Source organism: Nelusetta ayraudi, unplaced genomic scaffold (genome assembly GCF_046127955.1).
Source record: "Nelusetta ayraudi isolate G7.1 ecotype Tasmania unplaced genomic scaffold, CSIRO-AGI_Nayr_v1 ptg000082l, whole genome shotgun sequence".
Classification (NCBI taxonomy): Eukaryota; Metazoa; Chordata; class Actinopteri; order Tetraodontiformes; family Monacanthidae; genus Nelusetta; species Nelusetta ayraudi.
The window spans coordinates 1671638-1693197 of record NW_027466132.1 but is presented as its reverse complement, the minus strand read 5'-3'; the positions used below and the strand labels follow the sequence as shown (position 1 = coordinate 1693197).

The 21560-nt window shown below is 49.7% G+C and overlaps 1 protein-coding gene across 2 annotated transcripts in view; it reads right to left on the bottom strand.

The window, feature by feature from the left end:
- The window catches only part of plcb1l (phospholipase C beta 1-like), a 91674-nt gene extending 70947 nt beyond the window's left edge, over window positions 1-20727 (bottom strand). Inside the window, exons 1-2 of one of the 2 annotated variants that reach the window (XR_012928894.1) lie at window positions 20188-20727; window positions 16189-16266 (exon numbers count right to left, since the gene is read on the bottom strand). Coding sequence is in view for 1 of the 2 variants with exons in the window: in XM_076044753.1 (XP_075900868.1) it covers window positions 16189-16266; window positions 20188-20286 (177 nt within the window). In the remaining variant the exon portion in view is untranslated. The remainder of the gene's footprint in view (window positions 1-16188; window positions 16267-20187) is intronic. The other variant, XM_076044753.1, reaches the window with a different exon arrangement.
- Between the last annotated feature and the right edge of the window lie 833 nt (window positions 20728-21560).

Genomic DNA, 21560 nt, shown 5'->3' with positions numbered 1-21560 from the left:
ATGTGAGGCTGTTAAACACAATTGACCCCCCCCCACCCCACTCACCCACCCACCCTGCCTTAATTACCAATACACAACCTGTCTGTGAGTCAGCGTTTTTTCTGCACGACGCCACGCGAAGTCGAGCAGAAGCAGCTTCCTGCCAGCGGCTCTCCAGCGACTCTCGGCCGCTGCTCTGAGACTTAACGTACCACAAGGGCTCCGCTGGAACTCGGTTAGCAGTCACATTCACCACGCGGCAGCGCACTCGGCGTCGCTCTGGAGTGACTCTAAAAGCCCCACAGTGATCCCGCAGCCTCGTTGGCTGGATGGTAGTAATTACTTTGGGACATTAGGCTCCAGCTCCCGGTGTTTGCAAGGGGAAGGTTTCCGCTTCCTCCTCTCACTCTGAATGATGAACAATATCTGAGGGGTTTGAAACCATTTTCCTGGGTCGAAATGCTTTATGGGCCTGTAATGTAAAATGGAAGGGGCCATAAGATCTGGGGGGGGGGGGGGGGGATTTTCTGCTAGTTCTGTCGTTCAGCCTTAAAATACAGAACTCATGGACTCCTATATATGCATTTATATTTGTCATTTATATGTGCGATTAATCGATTTTAAACCGAAATTGGATTTATTAGTCTAGACCAGTGGTTCTCAAACTTTCTCTGTCACGCCCCACCTTGGAGGAAGAAAAATTTTCATGACCCCACCAAATTTGGGGCTAGAAGCCTCAAATGTGACGTGGCTGTGTCTTGAGGGATCCCGATGAACCTGCAAGTGGTCCCATGTCTCTAGGACAAAGTTGACTTTTGACCCCATAGACTTGCATGGCATTAGGGTTAGCGATAAGGCTGGAATTAGGGTTAGGGTTAGGGTTAGCTGGAATTAGAGTTAGGGTTTCGGGGTTCCTCATGGGCTAGAAGCCCCAAATTTGACGTGGCTGTGTCTTGAGGGATCCTGATGAACCTGCAAGTGGTCCCGTGTCTCTAGGACAAAGTTGACTTTTGACCCCATAGACTTGCATGGCATTAGGGTTAGCGATAAGGCTGGAATTAGGGTTAGCTGTTATTAGGGTTAGGGTTTCAGGGTTCCTCATGGGCTAGAAGCCCCAAATTTGACGTGGCTGTGTCTTGAGGGATCCCGATGAACCTGCAAGTGGTCCCATGTCTCTAGGACAAAGTTGACTTTTGACCCCATAGACTTCCATGGTCTGGCGTGAACGACACCATCATGGCCAAAAGTGGCCAACAACAAAGACCACTGGCCACCGCCGGACTCCTGAATTCTTCTTTTCGTCCCTGTCAAGTATTTGTCCATCCTGTGTGCCTGAGCAGCGTTTTTCTTAGCTACAACCTACTGAACACTTTTTGTTAATTGTTCCGACGTGAAAACATTAGTTCCCCCGGGCGCCCCGTCTCCCTCCCGCCCAGTGTTTCGGGCTTAGAAAAACCTTTTATTTTCTCAGTGATGTTTGGTGAAAGACAGTGAAGGTTGTCCCTTTATCCACAGGGGGATTCATGTTTGGTTCTTAAGTTTTCACTTTATTTCACTCTATTCCCACTTGTGGAGGTGAGTCAGGAAACACCAGCTTTGGGGCATAAATGAGTAACTCTGTCAATGTGTCTGAGTTGAGTCCAAGGAGGTTGAGGGTCGTGGCGAGGTGCTGAGACCTGAGATCAAAGGAGGGAGAGGAGGAGGAGGAAATGTGGCGAGATGGGAGAAAACGAGAGGAGCGGGAAGGGGAGGGAGGGGGAAAAAGTAGCGAGCGAAGCCGAGGGAGAGGAATGACTGTTCCTGATAGCAGCTATCAGCTGTTGGCACACACGGCAGAACAAGCAGCCGCCAGGGGGGGGGAATGTAGCGGGAAGCTTTTGCTGTATACATCAGCAAGATAACGTACACAAACGCACAAATCTATAGGTGCACGTGCAAGCGCGCACACACAAACACACACTAAAGCTCACTCTGCCTCATCTACTGCAGTGTGGGAGTGTCTACTGTCTCATGATGTTCACCACGGTTCCCATGACCAATCAGGTCTCGGACCTGCACAATCAAGGCCACTAACACACTGTGTGTGTGTGTGTGTGTGTGTGTGTGTGTGTGTGTGTGTGTGTGCGTGTGTGTGTGTGTCGGGGGCAGCGAGGTTTGCACTCCTCCCCTCTGACAGATTGCAGAACGGAGGAGGACGACAGCGAAGAGCAGAGCAGCTTCTCTCATCCATCCAGGATCCTCCGGCGCTCCGTCTGCTGCTACGTCTTTGTTGTGCTTGTGGCTGTTATTCTTATTTTTTTTTACTTTTTTTTTCTCTCCTCCCCCTTCCTCATGTGCATCAGTCAGTCTCCGGCTCGCTTGCTCCGGACGGCCTGTCAGATCCTGCCTCACGTCTGCAGTTCAAGCCGTACCTAAAGGGTACATTCAACCACTTCACATCCTTTTACTCCACTGAACGGACAGGAAGTGATCAGTGTGTCTGTCGGTATCTGCCTGAGTATGTATGTGTGTGTGTGTGTGTGTGTGTGTGTGTGTGTGTGTGTCACGGTTGCCAGAGTTCTTCATTAAAGTCCTCTGAGAGTTCAGTGCCAGTGGCGGAAACAGCGGCGCTCTGTCTCCCATCGTCCTCATCACCTCCCTCAACGACACATCCTCAGCGTGTTCCACCGCCTCTTTGAAGTCAGGACACGCTACAAAGTCACCAGAAGTGCAATTTCCCTTTCTTCCTTTCTTTTTTCCTCTCCCCCTGCAGGAAATACTCTCCGTTATTTCGCTTTCATTCTGCATGATGTGGGTCTTTGTTCCCGGGTTCCTCATGTCGAACGGCGGTCGGTCACGTGTTCGCCTCCCTCGTTCGGTCAGTGCCAGGAAGTGATTCACGCTAATCTATCTTCTTGATCGTTTTCACTGATGCACCGTCCCCTTGCACCGCCACATTCACTGTCTTGCAGGGGTAGATTTTTTTCAGATAGAATTAAGGTTGTGGAGAATTACCTGGATTACCTGTGTTATATCTAACACAGTCCTCTTCTAGCTACTGATGTCAGTCTACCAGGGGCCGTTCACACGGAGACAGATGTTTTTGAAAAGGCACATTTTGGAAAATGCTCTCTCTCGAAAAAAAAACGCGCTTACATGAAGCCGTCTTCAAAAAAATTTCTGTTTACATGGATACGCAGGAAACGACTGAAAACGATGCAGTACCTATGCCAGGCCTGGTGTGGCGCCGCACGTTTACTCCCTGAATGCAGAAGAAGCAGAAGAAGAACACCTGAAGCACGCCGTGTTTAAAGAAGCAGCAGCTCGCTAACAACATTAGCACCACTGAGAACAGAAAGAAAGATCGCTGGTGAAAAGACGGCGTGGATAGACGACACAGTTGAACTTCTGCTTCCAGTTACTAAAGCCTGAAAAGGTCCATGTTGAGGTTGACTGGGAGTCGTGCCAGTAAAGGTTTGCTAACATTTTAGCCATTTAGGTTTCCTGCCTCAATATTGCAGTCCGCCGACCCAAAAGAAAATAAATAAAAACTGACGTTTGCAAATCGCTTTCGTTGTATTTGTTTTCACTTTGCATTGTTTGCCGTTTTTTTGTAGTGGAGGTTAATGGGAAGACTGCGATTTCCCTGCGATCCGAAACCAATGCAAACACTGTTTAGCGCAGAGTGGATCCTGTTAATCAAACGAGGACCCCTGCTGTGCAGCCCCGCTGGGGTTTCGACACAGCAGATTGGATTCGGTGTGAATGACTGTTTGGAAAATTCATGAGGTGGGGAGATGCATAAAGATAAAGGTCCCGGTGGTGCACAACAGTAAGGCCTCTCGTCCAATAAGAACGCTTGGTTGGAACTGTGTTAAACGTTCCACCAAAACCTCTAGCTGTTAATCTGCAGGCAGACAAACTCATCTTTAACCTACGCATTAAAAAAAACAAAACACAAAGCAGTGCTACCTGTGCTGAAAACCTGTCTTTCTTTCTTTCTTTCTTTCTTTCTTTCTTTCATGTCAGTGTGATCAGCTCTGCATGAGAACAGGATGTTTTTGTTTTATCTGTGAGAGAAAATCACTGGCAGCAAGATAACCGACCACGACCACCGTCAGCCGAAACCACGTTCAGCTGCGGCGGAGCTGGCAGGAGGAGAAGCGCATGAATCAGCCCGAGAATCGATCGACTCTGAATGATGCCGGCGTACAAGTCAGACTGCACCAGCAGGCCACTCAAAGGCCACGGGCATCTTTTACCTTCTGAGGCAAAAACGCAGTGAGTAAATCACAGGAGTTTGACGATGCGTTTAGGTTCCTCAAGTCAGGTGTACTTTTCTCCTGTAATGCACTACGGCGTCGTGATTCTCCGAGGCTGCTTTAAATGCTTATTTCTGATCTTTCAAAAAAAAAAAAGAAAGAAAGAAATCAGAATATCCTTTTAGAAAGATGTAAATATTGGAAAAATACAACAAGTCAAACTGGACCAGTGGAACTGGCTCTGAAAAGATCGGATTTGTGCTGTTCATACCGTCATGAAAAGCAAAAATGAGGTACTAGGTCACATACAGACCACGCAAGCCACATTTTTTCGACTGTCGCTGTGAACAAAGCTTTCGTGACTTTGCACAGCCGCTGCTATTTGAACAGCATCCGCCCTGATGAAGCTCCCAGCAAGTCTGAATATGACAACTTGTCATTATTTGCCAAACCGTATCGACTTTTTTTTTTTTTTTTTTGAGGGAAATGAAGGCGGCTGACCCACATTTGTGACACACTTAGTTGCTCAAGCGTAAATGGAGCAGCGAGGAGAGAAAGTGGGGAGTCCGAGGGAAAAGTGGGGATGGACAACAACACAGCCACTGTTTGGCAGAAAACTATCGTTCACCGTTGCACAATATTCTCCTACTGCTCTTTCCTAGCGCATCAAGCTGACTCAGACCCTTGAAAATGTCCAGAATGCTGATGGTGCACCACAGACCAAGGTACATGCAGTCTATTTTTTTTCTGCAGGATTTCAATCTAGAGGCGTAAATAATCTAAAGTAAACACAAAAATCAGCCCCTCGGTGTGTCGCTAATAATAAGCGTTCTCTTGCCACTGCATTTTTTTTGGATAATGAGACAGCGGCTGGATAAGCCGCCGAGCAGCACAAAGGCAGTTAGGACTGAGGTGGAAGTCGGGGTGGGGGCGGGGAGGGAGAGCGGGGGGGGGGCATCAGTGCATCTAATGTCATTATCCTGATTAATCTGTGTCGCAGTCGTCAGCAGCTCTGTGTTATTAACGCTCCTGACAGTCGCTCACCCGGGGCTCAGAGGGAGGGGGGGCGCAGGGTGGGGGGGGTCGTCACACAATTCCAGTCAGAGTCGGAGAGAACTTCCCAGCGGCCTCGTGAATGATTAACAGGCTCGCTGGGCGGAAAGAAACGCGCTGCGTCGCTATCTCTGCTTACACTCCACGCAACCAACTCCTGGTTCGCACTTGTTGCTCTGATAAGGAGGCAGACGGCGTGCCGACGCACTTTTAAAAAGGCCTCTCACGCAGAGAGCATTCACTTTCTATTCAGAATGTGATCAGCTGTGTGTGATGTCACAGCAGAGGGAGGTGAAGCCCCTCCGAGCTTGGAGACAACACGTGCACTGAGGTGCAACAGGATTGAAACTTGCAGGTGGGACCTGAGTGTGCTAAATTATTTCTTCTGCAAAATAATACAACAATTTTTCCTTCTTTCAGCCACTAAAAGTCAGACAGGTGAATCAAATGACCCTAAAATCAAGTCACGTAAGAAAAAAAAAAAAAAAAAAACTCATGAGAAAACGACCTTAAGTCTCTGAACAGGAAGCTGGTAACCTCCACCACGTAACATTCTACCATCTGATAAAATGTTCCAGACACTCTGCTTTTGGCAAGCGGGAGAGAAAAAAACAAACGTAAAAACAAGAACATGCCTGATTACATTGACTGCATGCAAGAGTGGCATAGAGAGAGAAGAGAGCGCTTTCACTTTAAGATTGTATCATTTTAAAGGAGAGGTTCCAAGGAGCGCAGTGAAGGGGATTAAGTTAAAAAAAAAAAAAAAAAAAAAAAATAATGCAAGATGTTTGAAAGAGCTGCTAAACCTCAGAGAGTGCAAACAATAGTAAAACTGGGGATTTGGTCGATGCTTTCAGTCAGGGAGTCCAACCAAAATCAGAACCAGAACACACAGTTTACTTGGACCACATGGCGAATACTGTCGTACTCAGAACAAACAGCACCGCCGCTTGTTGAGCGCAGACTGTGACTGCCAGTGTGTTTGGGAGCCTGGCCCAGGCTGCTTTAAGGTTGTCATGAGGCCAGATATTTTCAATATTTCAGTGTTCTCTGGATTAATGTTTCACCACACAGATAAGTGAAAGTCGCTCCGATCAAAAATTCATTTTTAAGAAGCCACTCACGAGGCGCTGAGGTCGCAGTGAAAAGAGAAAAACGTAGATTCTCGGCAGCCCGCAGCAGGAAGTCTGGGATGGAGCGGCGTGGGAGGAGAGGAGGGGGGTGGGGGGGGCTTGTCGGCAGCAGCGGCGGCGGCGGCGGCTCTTCAAAGTCTTCTTGGATGAGCGCCTTTATTTGAAAGGGCTCCCCGAGGATGGCAGCCACCTGGCCTGCCGCAGCGGCGGAGGTTCTGGAGTACTTCAGCGGCATCAGAAAACAAGCAGCACGGAGGAGATCGCCATGGCAACCGGGCAGGGTTTGAGTGAAGGGAAGTGAGGGAAGATGGAGGGATGGAGTCTCTCTCTCTCTCTCTCTCTCTCTCTCTCTCACACACACACACACAAACACACAAGCACCAGTTGAGTCATAAAATGCACTACTTGAAAAATTTCAAATGTCAGCGTCGGCGTCGGCCGTTCTTAAATGTCTCCGCCATAAATTTTCTTCTCCCCTAATCGATTTATGCCTAATTAAAACTGATAGAGCAAATCAATGTCTTGAGAGGCGGAGGAGATGAAGTGGGGGGGGGCGTGCGGGAGGGTTAATGAATCTCCTGTGACTGCTCGCTGACACAACAGTCTTCCTCTCTCTGCACCTGAGGAGTGAAATGTCTCGCAGGGCCGACGTGCGATTGGCGTGCGAGGAGCTCCGCAGGTTCTCAGCGGCCTGAATCCAAAATGTCAGGGGTCGCCAAACTGCCACGCGTTGAACCGCTGGCTTTCCGCCGGCATACACATTCTATTGACAGCCGCCGGTCGCCGCCGTCATCGATGTTTCGCCCGCCGCCCTGTTGAGAAATGACGCGTGAACGCTGTCATTCAAAGGGCCAGAAAAAGACGACAACGCCCGCTAGCAACAAACTCAAGGTTCTCCGCCGTTGTCTTTGTATCCCGATGAAGGTCTATTCATTCTTCCATCTCATTTCATCTTCTCAGTTGGTTCTGTGCTTTTAACAATCAAAAGGTTCAAATTAATTCAGCTCCGCTGGAATCTGCAGCCAGTTTTGATAAAAACCAATTAGCATCCAGGCTAATCTCTTTAGCAACAGCCGTCGCTGTGGGCTTCCTCTTCTTCTGTGATTTTCCAGAGCTGCATGTGTGATCACTTCTCACCCTCGTCGCCACCACCTCATTATCCCCAAGTAAAGTCGCCCAGTTATGAAATCCACAGACATTTTAAGACTGATTTAAACAGAAAAAAACCCTCTGCTGGTCTGTTGGAGGTTGGCAATATGGATCTACTTCGACCGTTTGCGTCAAAGTATTGGTATAGTATCGTTAAATGCACAAAACAACATTTAAAAAAAAGTCTTCTGCCCTCCATGTCAAGTGAAAATGTTGGAGGCGCACTGGAGAAACACTGGTTGCAGCAGTGAGTCTTCATGTTGAGTCTGGCAGCTCTTCTGACTGCTGCGGGTCACGTGCAGCCTTCACACACACACACACACACACACACACACACACACACAAACACACACACATACACACACACACACACTTGGACTGACAGCAGTGATGGAGCTCCACCGGCAGCACCGTCCGTCCCGTCGCGGCCGTGCAAACGTCGGAGTGACAGCAGCTCCGACGGCGGCCCCGACTCGGCTGTACGTTCCAATCTGGTCAGACGATGACGGCGTCACGCTAGCAAACTTCAAACCTCAGCGAAAAGCTGGAGCCTGCGGCCTGAAAGGACGTCGCCGGCGGAGGCCGGGGCTTCCGGCACGTGGCGGACAAGGACCAAAGTCAAAAACAAAACAGCATTCTGGTTTTCTGTATTTTTTTTTTAAAACGGAAAATCAGGCCGGAGATTAGCTGAGATTAGCTATCGATCCAATTACAGCGGCGGCTGTCGTTGTTGATCTTTTATCTGAGCCAGAAAAACAAGTGGCAAGCAAAATTCCAAAGACACGTCTGCTGCTTTTTTTTTTTCATATAATAGATTTCCTTTACGTTGCTCAGCTAAACGGAACAGGGCAGCTAAACCGTCTGTCACGGCTCAGGCAGTGACACAAAGTAGAAAAAGATGTGACTTTTGTGGCTGTTTTTTTCCCCCTTCTCTCTCCTTGCCTTCTCAGAGAGCAGGGGCAGGATGTCAGGAACTAGCTATCATGAAAAAAAAGAAGGAAAAAAAAAAAACAGCGGTGGATTAGCCGACTCCCTCTTTTCAATTTGAGCCTCCATCTGGATCCTGTGGTGTGTTTGGCCTTGGACTTGTTTTCGTCCCTCTCTTAAAAAGATGCGGCGGCTGTGGGAGGTGCGAGCCGCTGACAGGCTGCATGGGACCAGGGCTCCCTGCAACTCAGCCAGCAGGCCCCACCGACCTTGGATTCGAAAGATCCTGACCAACTGTCAAGGTCCAACAAAAAAAACAACTAACCAAGAGAGTTGCATCTGAAAAACTCGAAATTCAAAGAATAGCATGTGGAAGAAAAGAAGAAATAATTTTGCTGCAGTTGATCAAAACTCGATGAATGTAGCTCTAGATCTAGATTGAATGTAGATCTAGAGTACTTTAGAGACATACTTGTTGAAGGCTGATGCACTTTAGTCCAAGTAAGAAGAATACAAAGTGGTGAAAGTGGCTTTACTATAATATGGGGTCTTAAGTTGAAGCTTCTTCATGCCGTCGATATTCCATGAAGTCTGAGTGCTTGTGGCTTCGTCCCTCAGCTGAAGCATTGAACACCACCAACAGATCTCACATTCCACCAACACTTTCCTGCGTCTGTCCACCTCCTGACCAGACAAAGTTATTGGTGAGCGATCCTGCCCCTCTCCTCTCCTCTGCTTTTATCCATCCGTCCTCCGCTCGCACCCTTCAACGTCCGAGGGCTCGATGTCATCCGGCATTCAGCGCGAAGAGAATGGAGGCACTCGAGGCAATAATGGGCACCGTTTTCTTCTTCTTCGGATAATCGGCGGAGGAAAGAAAGCCGGCAGAAACATTATTGATACCCTCGAGTGAAGAATCTTTTGTGAGCAGCTGGTCGGACAAAGACACAGTGATGATCCAAAGTGTCACACTAAAACAAAACCCCATCATTTAAATCCTGAACTGAAGTCACTTACTCATGGTGTAGGCACTTTTTCACTGCAGGAACTTGGGCTCCTTAGACCAGGAACCTTTTCAGGGACTCGGTTTGGAGGTCTGTATTTAGTCCAACTTAGTTCAATTTGATATTTTCACCGTTTTCTTTTGACAGTATTAGGAGGAAGCTGCAGACGAACCAAGCAGCCATTGACTGTGCATGCAAACTCTGAAACACCACTGCAGACAATAGCACTGGGGTAAATCCAAGACCTTTTATTTTAACCAAGCTAATGCATTGACGTGGCCGTTGCACGAGACTGCAGAGCATTTCACACTTGTTCTCGAGCGCTTCCGTCACGTCACCGCGTCGGCTATGCTCCGTGTAATTGGCTTAGTTTATCGCCAGAGTCCAGGGTACCTGCAAGTGGCCGGTCAGATCTGCTGCCATCCCTATAAGCCACTTCTCCGACCCTCTGCCAAGGCGCCGGGACTCACGCTGAGCAGTGTTCCCCTCGCCGCACCGGCCGAGGCTTTAATCACGCCAAAAGGCTTTGGACAAACAAAAAGACATCTCTTCTCTTTCCGGCTCCGCGGCTCGGCGTTCTGTGACAGAGTCCAGCCGCTGAGGAGAGGAAATCGCTAGCTGGGGGCTCGTAATTCGTCTGCGAAAACACTCTTAATCGGACTAGGAAGAACGAGAGACAAAAAGAAAACCCTCATTCAAGTGCAAACTAAGCCTCTTGAAGCCGCTAATCCATAAAGTTTTGTCTTTTCTTCACCAACACCTTCCCCCCTTTCTCCTGCCTTTTCTCAACCTCTGACGGATGGAGAGCCCTCTCCAGCTCCACACAAACACAGGTGACTGCTCCCCCGCTCTGCCCAGGCTGATTCTAGGCAGGAAGGCCGTCCGTTGTTCCCACTCGGTAAATCCCCAGCACCTGTTTGACTTTACACTGGCCAGGCCCGCCGTTGACACGCGGCCCTGCATTGAGCGGCTGTCTCCCACGTCATAATATTTGAGCGCCGTTTCTAAAAAGAGTGACAAGCAATTCTTGTTCGGGCCCCGGAAAGCCGATAAATAACCTCCATTAAGATTCAGCCGCCGCGACATCTGTGGGCCGATATCAATAACTGCCCATCCTGACCTTTAAGCTGTCGACCCGGTCGCCGTCGACGGTGAAAACACTCTCAGGCTGCCTGTAAGTGACGGAGCCCGTGACGGGGCCCGTTAAAAAAAATATAAAATAAAAACATGAGTTCACATCCAGCTTGTTTAGAGAAGCCATTGTGAGGAAAAACATTCTCGTCAGTCAGAGCGTCGGCTCTGAGCTTTAAACTGGGTTTCAAATACACACAGTTGAAAAAACAACTAACAAACCTCCAGATATTAAGACTGACTGTTTGTTCCAAAGGTCTCCTGCCAAGTCTATTTTCAGATCTGTATTTCTTTCAATTCCCACACTTAAGCAAGCTAGAAAAAGATTAATTATCCAACAGAAGCAAAAGGTCTTAGTATAAACAGTATATTTAGCCCTTTGTTTACAGGCTCCCACAAAATGCGTCTTAGAGTTTTAGTTTCCTTCAAAAGTCAAAGGACACTCTCGCACAATCAACTTATTGTGTGCATATTTATCATTTAAGTTAAAAAAAAAAGAAAAATGGGGAAGTTTGGATAAAAAGGGCCCTTTAAAACCACCAGCCGATGTTTCGGTGTTGAAGCAAAAGACGCAAAGCTGCACTGAAAAAACAGCTTTTTTTTTCTTTTTTTTTAATAACACTAATCAGGTTAAACATGCAACTAATGTACCGTGAAAGTGACTCATCACAGCCGGCTGCAGCTCGCGAAGGGGAACGTGGCATAAACAATTTTCTTCATCTTGATTATCCTCCTCTTCCTCCTCCTCATCACCATCACCACCACCATCATTGTCATCATGCGTGCTCCCCCTCTGCCTCCCTGACTAATGGCACTAATGAAATAGGGCCTCGGCGCGCCACACGTCCACTTGGCCAGGGGTCGCAATTCACTCTCGGCAGATTGGCTTCGGATTTATGGCCTCGCCCAGAACGCTGACTGGAGGGTGAGGGAGCGGCCGCAGCGGTCATCACAGAAAATTACTACATTTTGGGAAGCGAGGGAGGCAGGGAGGCAGGGAGGCAGGGAGGGAGAGGGGGAGAGGGGGAGATGGAGGGAGGAGGAGGAGGAGGTGGTGACTCGGTTATTGTGATTTCTGATTGAGAGCAAAGCCAAAAAACTGATACAACAACCTGCTCAATGCTGGCTCCATATGCTACTTGTTAAGAAGGTGCAGCGTGCGCGCGCACACACACGCACACTCATGCCAGCTGCCAACTGTGCGAGACGGCGATTCTGGCCGACTCTCCCCTCCGAACAATCACTCAAAGAACAGACGGACTGCTGAGCGCCGCGGCCGCTGAGCGTCCTAAAATTGGCACGCTGCTGTAACATAACCTCCCCACTTCCACTTCCCCCCCGCCACCTCACAGGAGAGAGCGTTTAACCTTTTGTTGGAACACACACACACACACACACACACACACACACACACACGCACGCGGTGACAAGACGTCTGGAGGAAGCGGCATCATTCTGCAGGACGTGACCGCGAAGAGAGACAGAAAAAAAAAAGGTGACATTTGCAAAGTGTGTGCCGTCGCATGGCAACTCAAACCAGGGAAAAGGCAGATCCGGCTGAGTCAGTCAGTCAAACAGCCAGTCAGGCAGGCAATCAGTCAGTCAGTCGGTCCGCCTTGCAGCTTCAAAATGAGGCCCCACCCACAGAAAACTGGCCAGTGGAGGTGAGAGTTATTTTCAGCTCAACTCCAGAAGCACCTGTTCCACAGTTGAACATTAGAGAAATGCTGGAGTGACTGTTTGACTGTGTGTGTGTGTGTGTGTGTGTGTGTGAACTAAACTGACCTCACGTGCGACGTCTCCGGGTTTACAGTTTAACAGCTCTGAGGAAAACAGGCCGGCGTGGCGGATGCAGCGGCCGTCGCTCCGAGGAGTTTCCAGTTTACTCAGTCACGCCCGGCGGAGCCGAGCGCAGGCCAGGCAAACACTTGTTTTATTGCCCTTTAATCGCCCCGGCAATTTATTCATTAGGCTTTATGGCTCTCCAAAGATGACAGCGGTACGTTTTTGCGAGCTGGTCGACCTGGAAGGTTTTAACGGCGGACGAGAAGCGTGAGGCGAAGTCATATTATCGAGGCAGTATTTCTGTTTCAGGAGAGATTAAAAAACGATTTTCCCATTGTCGTCTTATTTACCCCCAAAAATAGTAAATGCCACAGTTTTTCCCTAATAAACGATTTATGTAATTGTTTAAAGGCCCAACGTGTACGAAAGACGAGTGTAAAATTCAGAAAACAGTTCCGGCCTTTCTTCTTCCAGTGCTTGTGAAAAAAAGAAAAAGAAGAGAGGAGCAAACAAGAAAACGTTTAACTTTTTTTTTCCTCCAGTGACAATGAATTCACTCATTCCAAGCAGCGAGACTCTAATTTGTCTTTGACTTGACTAGACGCTGTGACAAGGAGAGGCTGCACAACAACGACAACAACAACAGCAACAGAAATAGCAAATAACTCATGCATAACTCGGGACTGTTCAGCTCCTCAAACGAGGAAACTGAAAAGTTTATGTATGTAATTTCCTGCATATTTTCTGCGGCCTATTTGTCATCATCACACTCACTTGTCATCGTGTGTGTGTGTCTACGTGTGTGTGCGTGTGTGTGCCAAGCAAAAGAGAAAGCACGAGGAAGGGCTTCAAGACAAAACACAAGGAAGCTCTGTGGAACTCGGATGACGACTCGACCTCATCGCTTGTTTTGAAGAAAGCCATGTGTGGGTTGTTGACAGCGCTGAGTTTCATCACGTCACTCTAATCTCGAACCGCCGCGGCCTCCTTCAAACCCCCCGATTGGACGCAGGATCCGCGGACGTCAAATGAAGCGCATCTCTCCCGGAGGGCTCTCTTGTCTCTGCTGCCATCGTCACAGCACCTCGATCACTCTGCCAGACTTTGTAAAGGATCCATTAAAAGCGACTCATTAAAGTTCATCTACAGAAGATGTTGAGAGACCTTGACGTACGGGGTCACGTGACCAGTTCACTTCAAGCGAGAATGGCGCGTTATGTTTGGACGGAGGAGGAGACGGCATATTTTTTTTTTTACAAGTAATCAAAGAGAAAAATATATCAACCATTCTTGACAGCAAACAAATGTAAACAAACAAAAGCAAACGGAATTCTCGTAAAAAAAATTTGCGGGACGAGATTTCACGAGAATTAAGGCTTATACACTACTCACCATTCAATGGAAACACCATCAAATTGCAATTGCACTTTGTCAAAATTTTTAGAAATAACGCTTTTATTTTGCAAAAAACGGTAATGGAAACACAGCGAGAGTAATTTAACTCTTTTTTTTTTTTTTTTTTTTATCTCCAACAACACCTCGGCTAGCAACAACTGCGTTCACTTAACGCAAGAGTAAACATTTTCTATCCCCCCACCAAAAGACAAGGGGAGTTTTCTGGAAACCGACGCTGAAAAATACGGCCCCGGCTGTGTGTTTAGAAGTGAGCCCAGCAGGCGTCCCGGGCCCAAGTTCTGCTGCTGCTCCTGAAGAATCCCAGGAATGCTTTTACCCGGCGGGCCGTCGGACTGAGTCTCCGCCAGGCACATAACGACTGGCCGGAGCATCGGACCCCCACCTCGCACCTCCCCCCTCCTCCCAACCCGACCCCTTCCTTCCCCCCCCCCCTGCAAAAAAAGAAATCTGTCTGGTGAGCAGATGTGCCGCGGCAGCGAGGACAGACGGGGCGAAGCCACCACAAGGCTAGAACCAGACCAGACCAGACCAGACCAGACCAGCGTCCGTCCTCATGCCCTAATAGAGTTCTGTCTGCGTCGCTCTCGCCCGCCGTCACTCTGAGTTATCGCCGTGTTTGTTCCGTCGCCGCTGCGGGGAGACGGAGCAGGCGCCCTCGCGAGTAAACGCACGACGGGGGCCCTGGTGATTGGTAATAATGAGGAAGCGGTGCCAGGGGGCGAGACTCGTAAAAACCGTCCTGGTTCCCGCCGGTGGCACAGGTGGATCGTGTGTGTGTGTGTCTCTGCTGCTGCATCGCTGCTATCGTGTTACATGTCGACTCAAACGAGGTCGCTGACATCATGCATCAGTCTCTCTGAGGGTGGAGGAGGGGGATCGCTGAACTCTCCCCCCCGGTGTTGCGCGTTTGTTTGCGTGTCTAAATGTGCGACTGTACGGCAGCACGTTCATTTCAATGGAGCTCCTGACGAGGAGAGAAAGTTTTTAGCTTGGGGATTTCTTAGGAATTATGCGGCCCCATAGAGCATGGAGCAGTAGTAGTGCCACTTCCCATTATGCCACTGTAAAGTCACATGATGCATCAGGACACATCATCAGCCAATCAGAAAGAGGTTAGAAGTCTTTTCTGGGCATTTTCTGGCCTTTATAAAGGTTTTAGACATAGACTACCAGTCAAAAGTCTGGACAAAGGGGAATTAGGGGTCTACAGGTCTATAGGGGAAAATGGTTTTTGGCCCAAATGGGGATTTTGGCTGCAGTACCTTGAGTGGCCACTGGGAAATAATCACCACCATATTGCCAGTCTGGTATCTAGTTCTTACAATACGGCCATGGTGGAGAGCGGTAGCGCCCCGGTCAGCACTCCTGTCCGCTGCTGCTGTTCACTGCAAGTCAAACAGCATCTCGGGCCAAACATAAAATCAATGGGAGCTATTAATTAGTCTACCTCCGGCCGCCTTCCCACCTGCTGACGGCGGGATACAGGAAGAACGTTCAGACGCGCGGGCCAAAGAGTAAACAATTCCGCAACTCCGCTGGCAGTCGCGGTCGAGGAGTAAATCACGCGGCGGCACGTTTATGGACCCTGGTGGCGGCAGCCGCTATCTCGGGTGTCGTCACCTTGATCCGGGTCGCCGCGGAGACACGGGGGGTGGTGGGGTGTGGAGGAAAGAGGAAGAAAATAACAAAGAGGAGCTGTGGTGACACGTTCCCACAGGTGTCGAGTTCATCCACTGCAGGTGCAGCCGAGTGGAGCTGATCTGGAGTGTTGAGGTCCTTACACAATGCAACGTTCCACACCGGCAGCGAAGACGCGGCTGTTATTTTTTTTCGCTCTTGTGTCGAATTTCGTAGAGCCGAAAAGGCGAGTGGCTGGACCTCTGACCAATCGAAATGATGTTGGCATGTCAATGATGTCACATCAAAACCTTCCTGGCTGCATCAGCCTATCGCCTATTAGCCTCATATTAATACCTTCCGGGGGGGGGGGCGTTTGCTGCAGCATATCCCAGCTGTCACAGGGCGTAGGCAGGGTTACATCCCGGACATCGCCGGGCCACATAGAAAGACAAACAACCCACACACACCTTCAGACAATCCAGAGTTCCTAGTTTGTGTCACAAGCACGTTTTGGGGCTGTTGGATGAAGGCGGAGTACCAAAAGAAAGAAACCCACGGGATGCAGGATATGGCTGGTAACACAGACCCCTTTAAAACCGCCGGTAAAAACTCAAAGAGTCTGTTGGCTGGGACAGGACCAGCGTAGGTCGAGCAGTGGTGTGTGCAGCGGAAGCCACGGAGGAACCTTCAAAGTTTGACTTTTGTGGGACGATAACGGGGCGGCGCGTGTGATGTGCGGCGGCGTCTGACCTTGTTCTGGTCGGTCCAGTACAGGAAGTAGCCTTTGGGGTCGACCGTTAGAGTCACGGGGGTCGGCGTGGTAGAATCCTAGACAGGAAGGAGGCAGAGAGAGAGAGAGAGACAGAGAGAGAGAGAGAGAGAGACATCTGGAGTCAATGTGCGTGTTTGTTTTACCGTCTGTGCATCTCAGTCTGGGGTCTCTGAGTGTGTGCTACTGTGCGCGAGTGCGAGAGTGTTTGTGATGTCTGCAAGAAGTAACACACACACATACACACACTGCAATCAAAACTGCAGCTGTGAAGTTTGTGTGTGTGTGTGTGTGTGTGTGTGTGTGTGTGTGTGTGTTTGTGTGTGTCTGCATTTGGGCTGGTTGTTACACAGCTGATGTTTCCATTTTACCACTCTTGTAACAGGCTAACAGCAGTTCCTGCACACACACACACACACACACGGGTGCAGTTTAACCCCGAGGACATAGACTGCGATGCCAGATATTATTGGATGCTTCTATAAAAAGAACGCGTGTTTTGCTCTGCGTCCGCAGCGGCCGCCCCGGTCGGGGTTTTGAGCGGCGGCAGCGTTGTCGTCTTCAATCTGCGAGCGCCGCGCCAAGATCACAGGGACGCAACGCCGCCGCTCGCTGTTTGCAGCGCAGAAGCCAGAAAAATCTTCACGCTGCCGCCACAGCAGTCGGGCAGACGGAGCTAACGGGCTGCATCTGCTGCACGCTTGTCATGTCGCGAGTGGAGGCCCCAGAGCGCACTCTGACTGTGACAAGCGTGCGGGAAGGTAGCTAACTGACGACTGCTGGAGCGCCTGCGTCAACCTCAGGCCTGTCAAAATAAGATAATCAGAGTTTGTCTGGCCCGGTCTATCGTAATGTAACACTGCAGCAGCACACACACACACACACACACACACACACACACACACACAAAAACCACCACAAAAACACACACATACCACAGTCACAGAAAAGGCCGAGACACAGAGAAGTGAACAAACAAGGCGTCTGCAGCAGTGACCCCCACCGAGTCCTGTGAAAATCTATTAGGGACCCCAGAGGAATCGTTTTGTCCTCGCACACATGACTGCGCAATCTCTGCAGGCTTGATTGAATGACAAAAGACGCGAGGTTCGTAGGCACGGGGGAAAAAAAAACAAAAAAAAACCTGCGCACGCACACACACACACACACACACACACACACACACTGAGGGTGGAATAAAAAGCCCCTGGTGTATCTGCAGTCCCCTCGATAAAGCCTCCCATGGAAACACACAATCTGATTCATTCCACTCCAAAGTTGATTAAAAAAAAAAAAAAAAAAAAAAAACCCTCATTAATCATTCTCCGTCACCACGGATTGCGGAAAAAACTGAAGAAAAACTGTAAATGATTCACAATAACTGGCTTCTGTTTGTTGCTTTTTGGAGAGGAGGGGCCAATAAGCCAATAGTGAAGAATTATCCCGACAGGCAGCAGCGGGAATCTGCCTAATGGTGTGAGAGCCAAGAGTCGTTTTCCCCCAGAGCTTCTCTTAATGTCCTAAATCTCGGCGGCCACCACTACAAACACATTAAGCCATTAGACTTTCTCTTGGGTCTGTCCATTTGCGCAAGGAAAAAAAAAGAACCCAAACCCAAGTACTTACAGCACGGTGGAGCGGGAAGCGCCAGTGATTGCCACCTCTTGAGCGGCGTCGCGGCGCCTTTTTTGATTGCCATTTAGCGTCATCGCCGTCGTCGCGTGACCTGGCGCGACCTCAGAGGACGTAAGCACGTGGTGGAAAAAAAATCCGGACACGCCCGACTTGCTGTGTCGCGGTCATGAGACACAGTGGACACGAGAAATGGGCGCGGATAGGACGAGAATTACAAAGAAAGAGGGAGGGGAGTGTCCTCGAAAGGTCAGCGTTTGGGGGTCAAAAGCCCAATGATGAGACAGACAAACACACACCACACACACACATACAGGAGGGATGCTGGTGGGCCTGCCAATCAAAACACGGCTCAACGTAACGCCGTTTTTTTTTTTATGATATTTGAGAGGTTTTTCCAAGTTCGATTTTTATTGCGATACTTTGGTTTTGCACAATTCTGGGGGTGATGGAAACACAGCTAGAGAGAGAGAGAGAGAGAGAGAGAGAGAGAGAGAGAGATCAGTGCACTATTGCAGCCTCCTGTGTGACGGTTGCATTACATACGCGTTAATGTACTGAACTACAGAGGCTGAGAATGAGTCTCCGTAACAAGGCAGCAGCAGAAGCGCTTCTGTTTATTTAGCAGCAAAGTGTTGCCAAAAGGGGGTTTGGAACGCTCACAAACGTTTTCAGAAAGTTTCTCAAATTTCTCTCTCTCTTCTTTAGTCAATATTTTTTCCTTTAAACCACCCAGTCAAACGGCGGGAGGCCTGGCGCCCTGCTGCTCCGGACACTCTGCTGCTCCTCAGAAGCCTCCAGCACGGTGCGCACCGTTCGCCCCGGGTGACGCTTCTGCCGCAATAAATAAAATTTCACACCTTTTTTCTCTTGGCGGCGAGACAAACTGTGTTTTTTTTTCTCCATTTTTTTTTTTTTTTGACAAACCACATAAGTGAACGGCGCGCCGTCGGGCGGAGAAACATCTCGTACCCGCTTCGCTGTCGAGAGCGGAGCCCGACATCAAAAGAAGAGAGGGATTTAATTTAATCTTTTTTTTTTTTTTTTTTCAAAAACTGGTAATTTATAAGAGCTTTTTTTTTTCTTCACACCACCCCCCACCCCGACCCCCACCCCACCACCTCCTCTCACCCGCTGTGATTCTTTCCATGAAGGATTCAGAGAGGAAGGAGGAAGGAAGAGTGCGCGGGAAATAAAACAGAGCCGGTGTCTCTGTGTTTTGACAGGAAGGAGCCTGGTGTGCATTTGCTGCTGGAGACAGTTCGGCCTGCAAAGTGCACAAAAAAAAAAAAAAAAAAAATTCCGACCAACCCGCCGGGAAAGGGGAGGCGAGCGCTCGTCAGCGTGGCAGGTGAGCATCATCAACCCCCAACTGACCGACTCGACACACACACCTGCCGCGTGCACCGACCATGACGGCGCGCAGACAACATGTGATTACGTCTATTTGGGGGTTGATCACGTGACGCAAAAACCAGCGGCCTCGGGGACCTGCCGTTGCTGCAGTCACGTGACCGTAAACAGTCATTTCAAACGGTGGAGATTCGGCGAAGGTGTTTTCGCCTTTGACTCTGGACGCAGACAGATAGGCACTGTAGGACTGCACGAGGCTTCTGTGTTTCCAACTGATGGGTCGTCAAATGGATGGAGAAACGGAGAAAGAATTCCTGAAATTAATTAACGCCCCCCCCCCCCCCCCCCCGGCCCCCCCTTCCTCCTCTCCAACTGGGAAAAGTGCTAGAGCAGCCACTGCCTCTCGCACAGAGGTCGCCCAGTCGCAACTCATTGACAGTTTCTAGTGTTTCAACTGGTTGCGCTGGGAGGATGTGCCGGTTTGCTGAGGTTAAGCGCGTTCTCTCTCTCTCTCTCTCTCTCTCTCTCTCTCTCTCTCTCTCTCTCTCTCTCTCTCTCTCTCTCTCTCTCTCTCTCATCCCTTCCCCTTCTTCCTCTTAAGGCTGACTACTAATCTGTGAGAAGCGCCGTCTGCTCCGAAGCTGCGTGGAATCGATTTTTAATCAAGGTCATCAGCTCGCTCGGAGTCGGACTCTGATGGGTGAACGAAACAAGGGAAAACAAAACAGAAACTCGCTATTTAATTTTCTTTGTTTAATTATATTGCGCTCGTAAATGTAAACAAAGCACGCTGCTGCTGCTGCCGCTGCGCTGCTGCTGCCGCTGCATCTTTCTCAGCGACCCGAGCAGCAGCAGCAGCAGCAGCAGCAGCATCCCGGGACGCATCCGCTCATCTTCCCACTGTTGCACGCAGCCAACTGACCAAAAAAAAACCAACAACAACAGAGACAACAAAACAACAACAACAACAACAACAGACTCCACGTTCTACTCACATCATCCCATTTCATGAATTTGTTGCCCTTCCGGAGGCTCTCGGACACAGACACCGGCTTGAGCTGCAGCGCGTGGACTCCAGGCTGTGCCCCGGCCATTGGCTCATCCGCTCCGCTCGACGCACGAGCACGCTGAAGAAATGACTCACTTCGCCCCCCCCACCCCCTTTCCCCGCGACCCGTCCTCCTCCGCGGCTGCGTCTAGGCTGGAGAGCGCTCGGACGGATGTCCACTACTACAACTACTACTTCTGGTACGACTGCTGCTACCACTACTACTACCACCGGCAGTACTACTACTGCTGCTGCTGCTACTGCTGCTACAATGGCATGACCCGCAGTGACGGCGTCGGCGGCCGGCGCGTCTCGCAAGCTGCTGCTGTGGAGGCGGAGGGACGCAGGCGCAGCGCAACGGAGCGGTGCCACCACCAGACAGACTGAGAGAGAGAGCGAGAGAGAGAGAGAGAGAGAGAGAGAGAGAGAGAGAGAGAGAGAGAGCGAGAGAGAGAGAGAGAGAGAGAGAGAGAGAGACGTCTGGCTTCACACACACACCGAGGAAGTCATGCAGGGATAGGATAGGAAGGGAGGCAAGCGCGGGATCGATGGTTCACGGGGACGAGCGCCACCACCAGTCTAAGGTGGTGAGTGTGTGTCGCGTGGTGTGGCAGCGAGGGGCGTGGCTATCCGGACACGCTCGGACCAGGTGCGCGCAATTTGCAAATAGCATTTCCCCCCATTCTTTCCCCCAGAGGCCGTCGTTTTATTGTGAAATCCTTTTAGACAGCGGGATTCAGCCTTCCAGTGAATCATCCACTGGTGAGGCAAGTCCGACCCTTCACTTCTTTGAATTGCTCCCTTGCTTTTCTGAAAGTGTAAGCAAACGGGGTCTAGATAGAATCCCAGTGTGATGTCACATAGGGCTCTGACCATGGTTATGTCTCAATTAAAGCCATGAGTCAGTCTGCACCCATCAACCAAAGAGGAACCCGTTTCTATTCCAGACCCTGCTGGTTGCCGTCGGCGTCTTTTACTTCCTTCAATTCATGACTAAACTTCCTCAAAGTTCTGAGTCAACGCTGCTTCACCTCCTCAAGGGTTTTTTTTTTTTTTTTTTCATTCTTTCTGGGGTTTTTTTTTTTGCCCCCACCCAGACTTTCTAACTTCAATAAAACATGGTGCCCTCTGGGCCTGCGTGCGCACGCCCACACCGTCTATTTTTCGCTGTTTCCAAAAAAGAGACGACAGACCGTTGGACTTCTTTCGAGCTGTGTTGCCCTTTTGCGTGTCTCTGTGGTCAGCGGCAGGCCGACCGACCGCCGCAGAGATTTGAGGCGAGTCAAACTCATCTCCAACTGCTGTTGCTTTCTCGCTTTT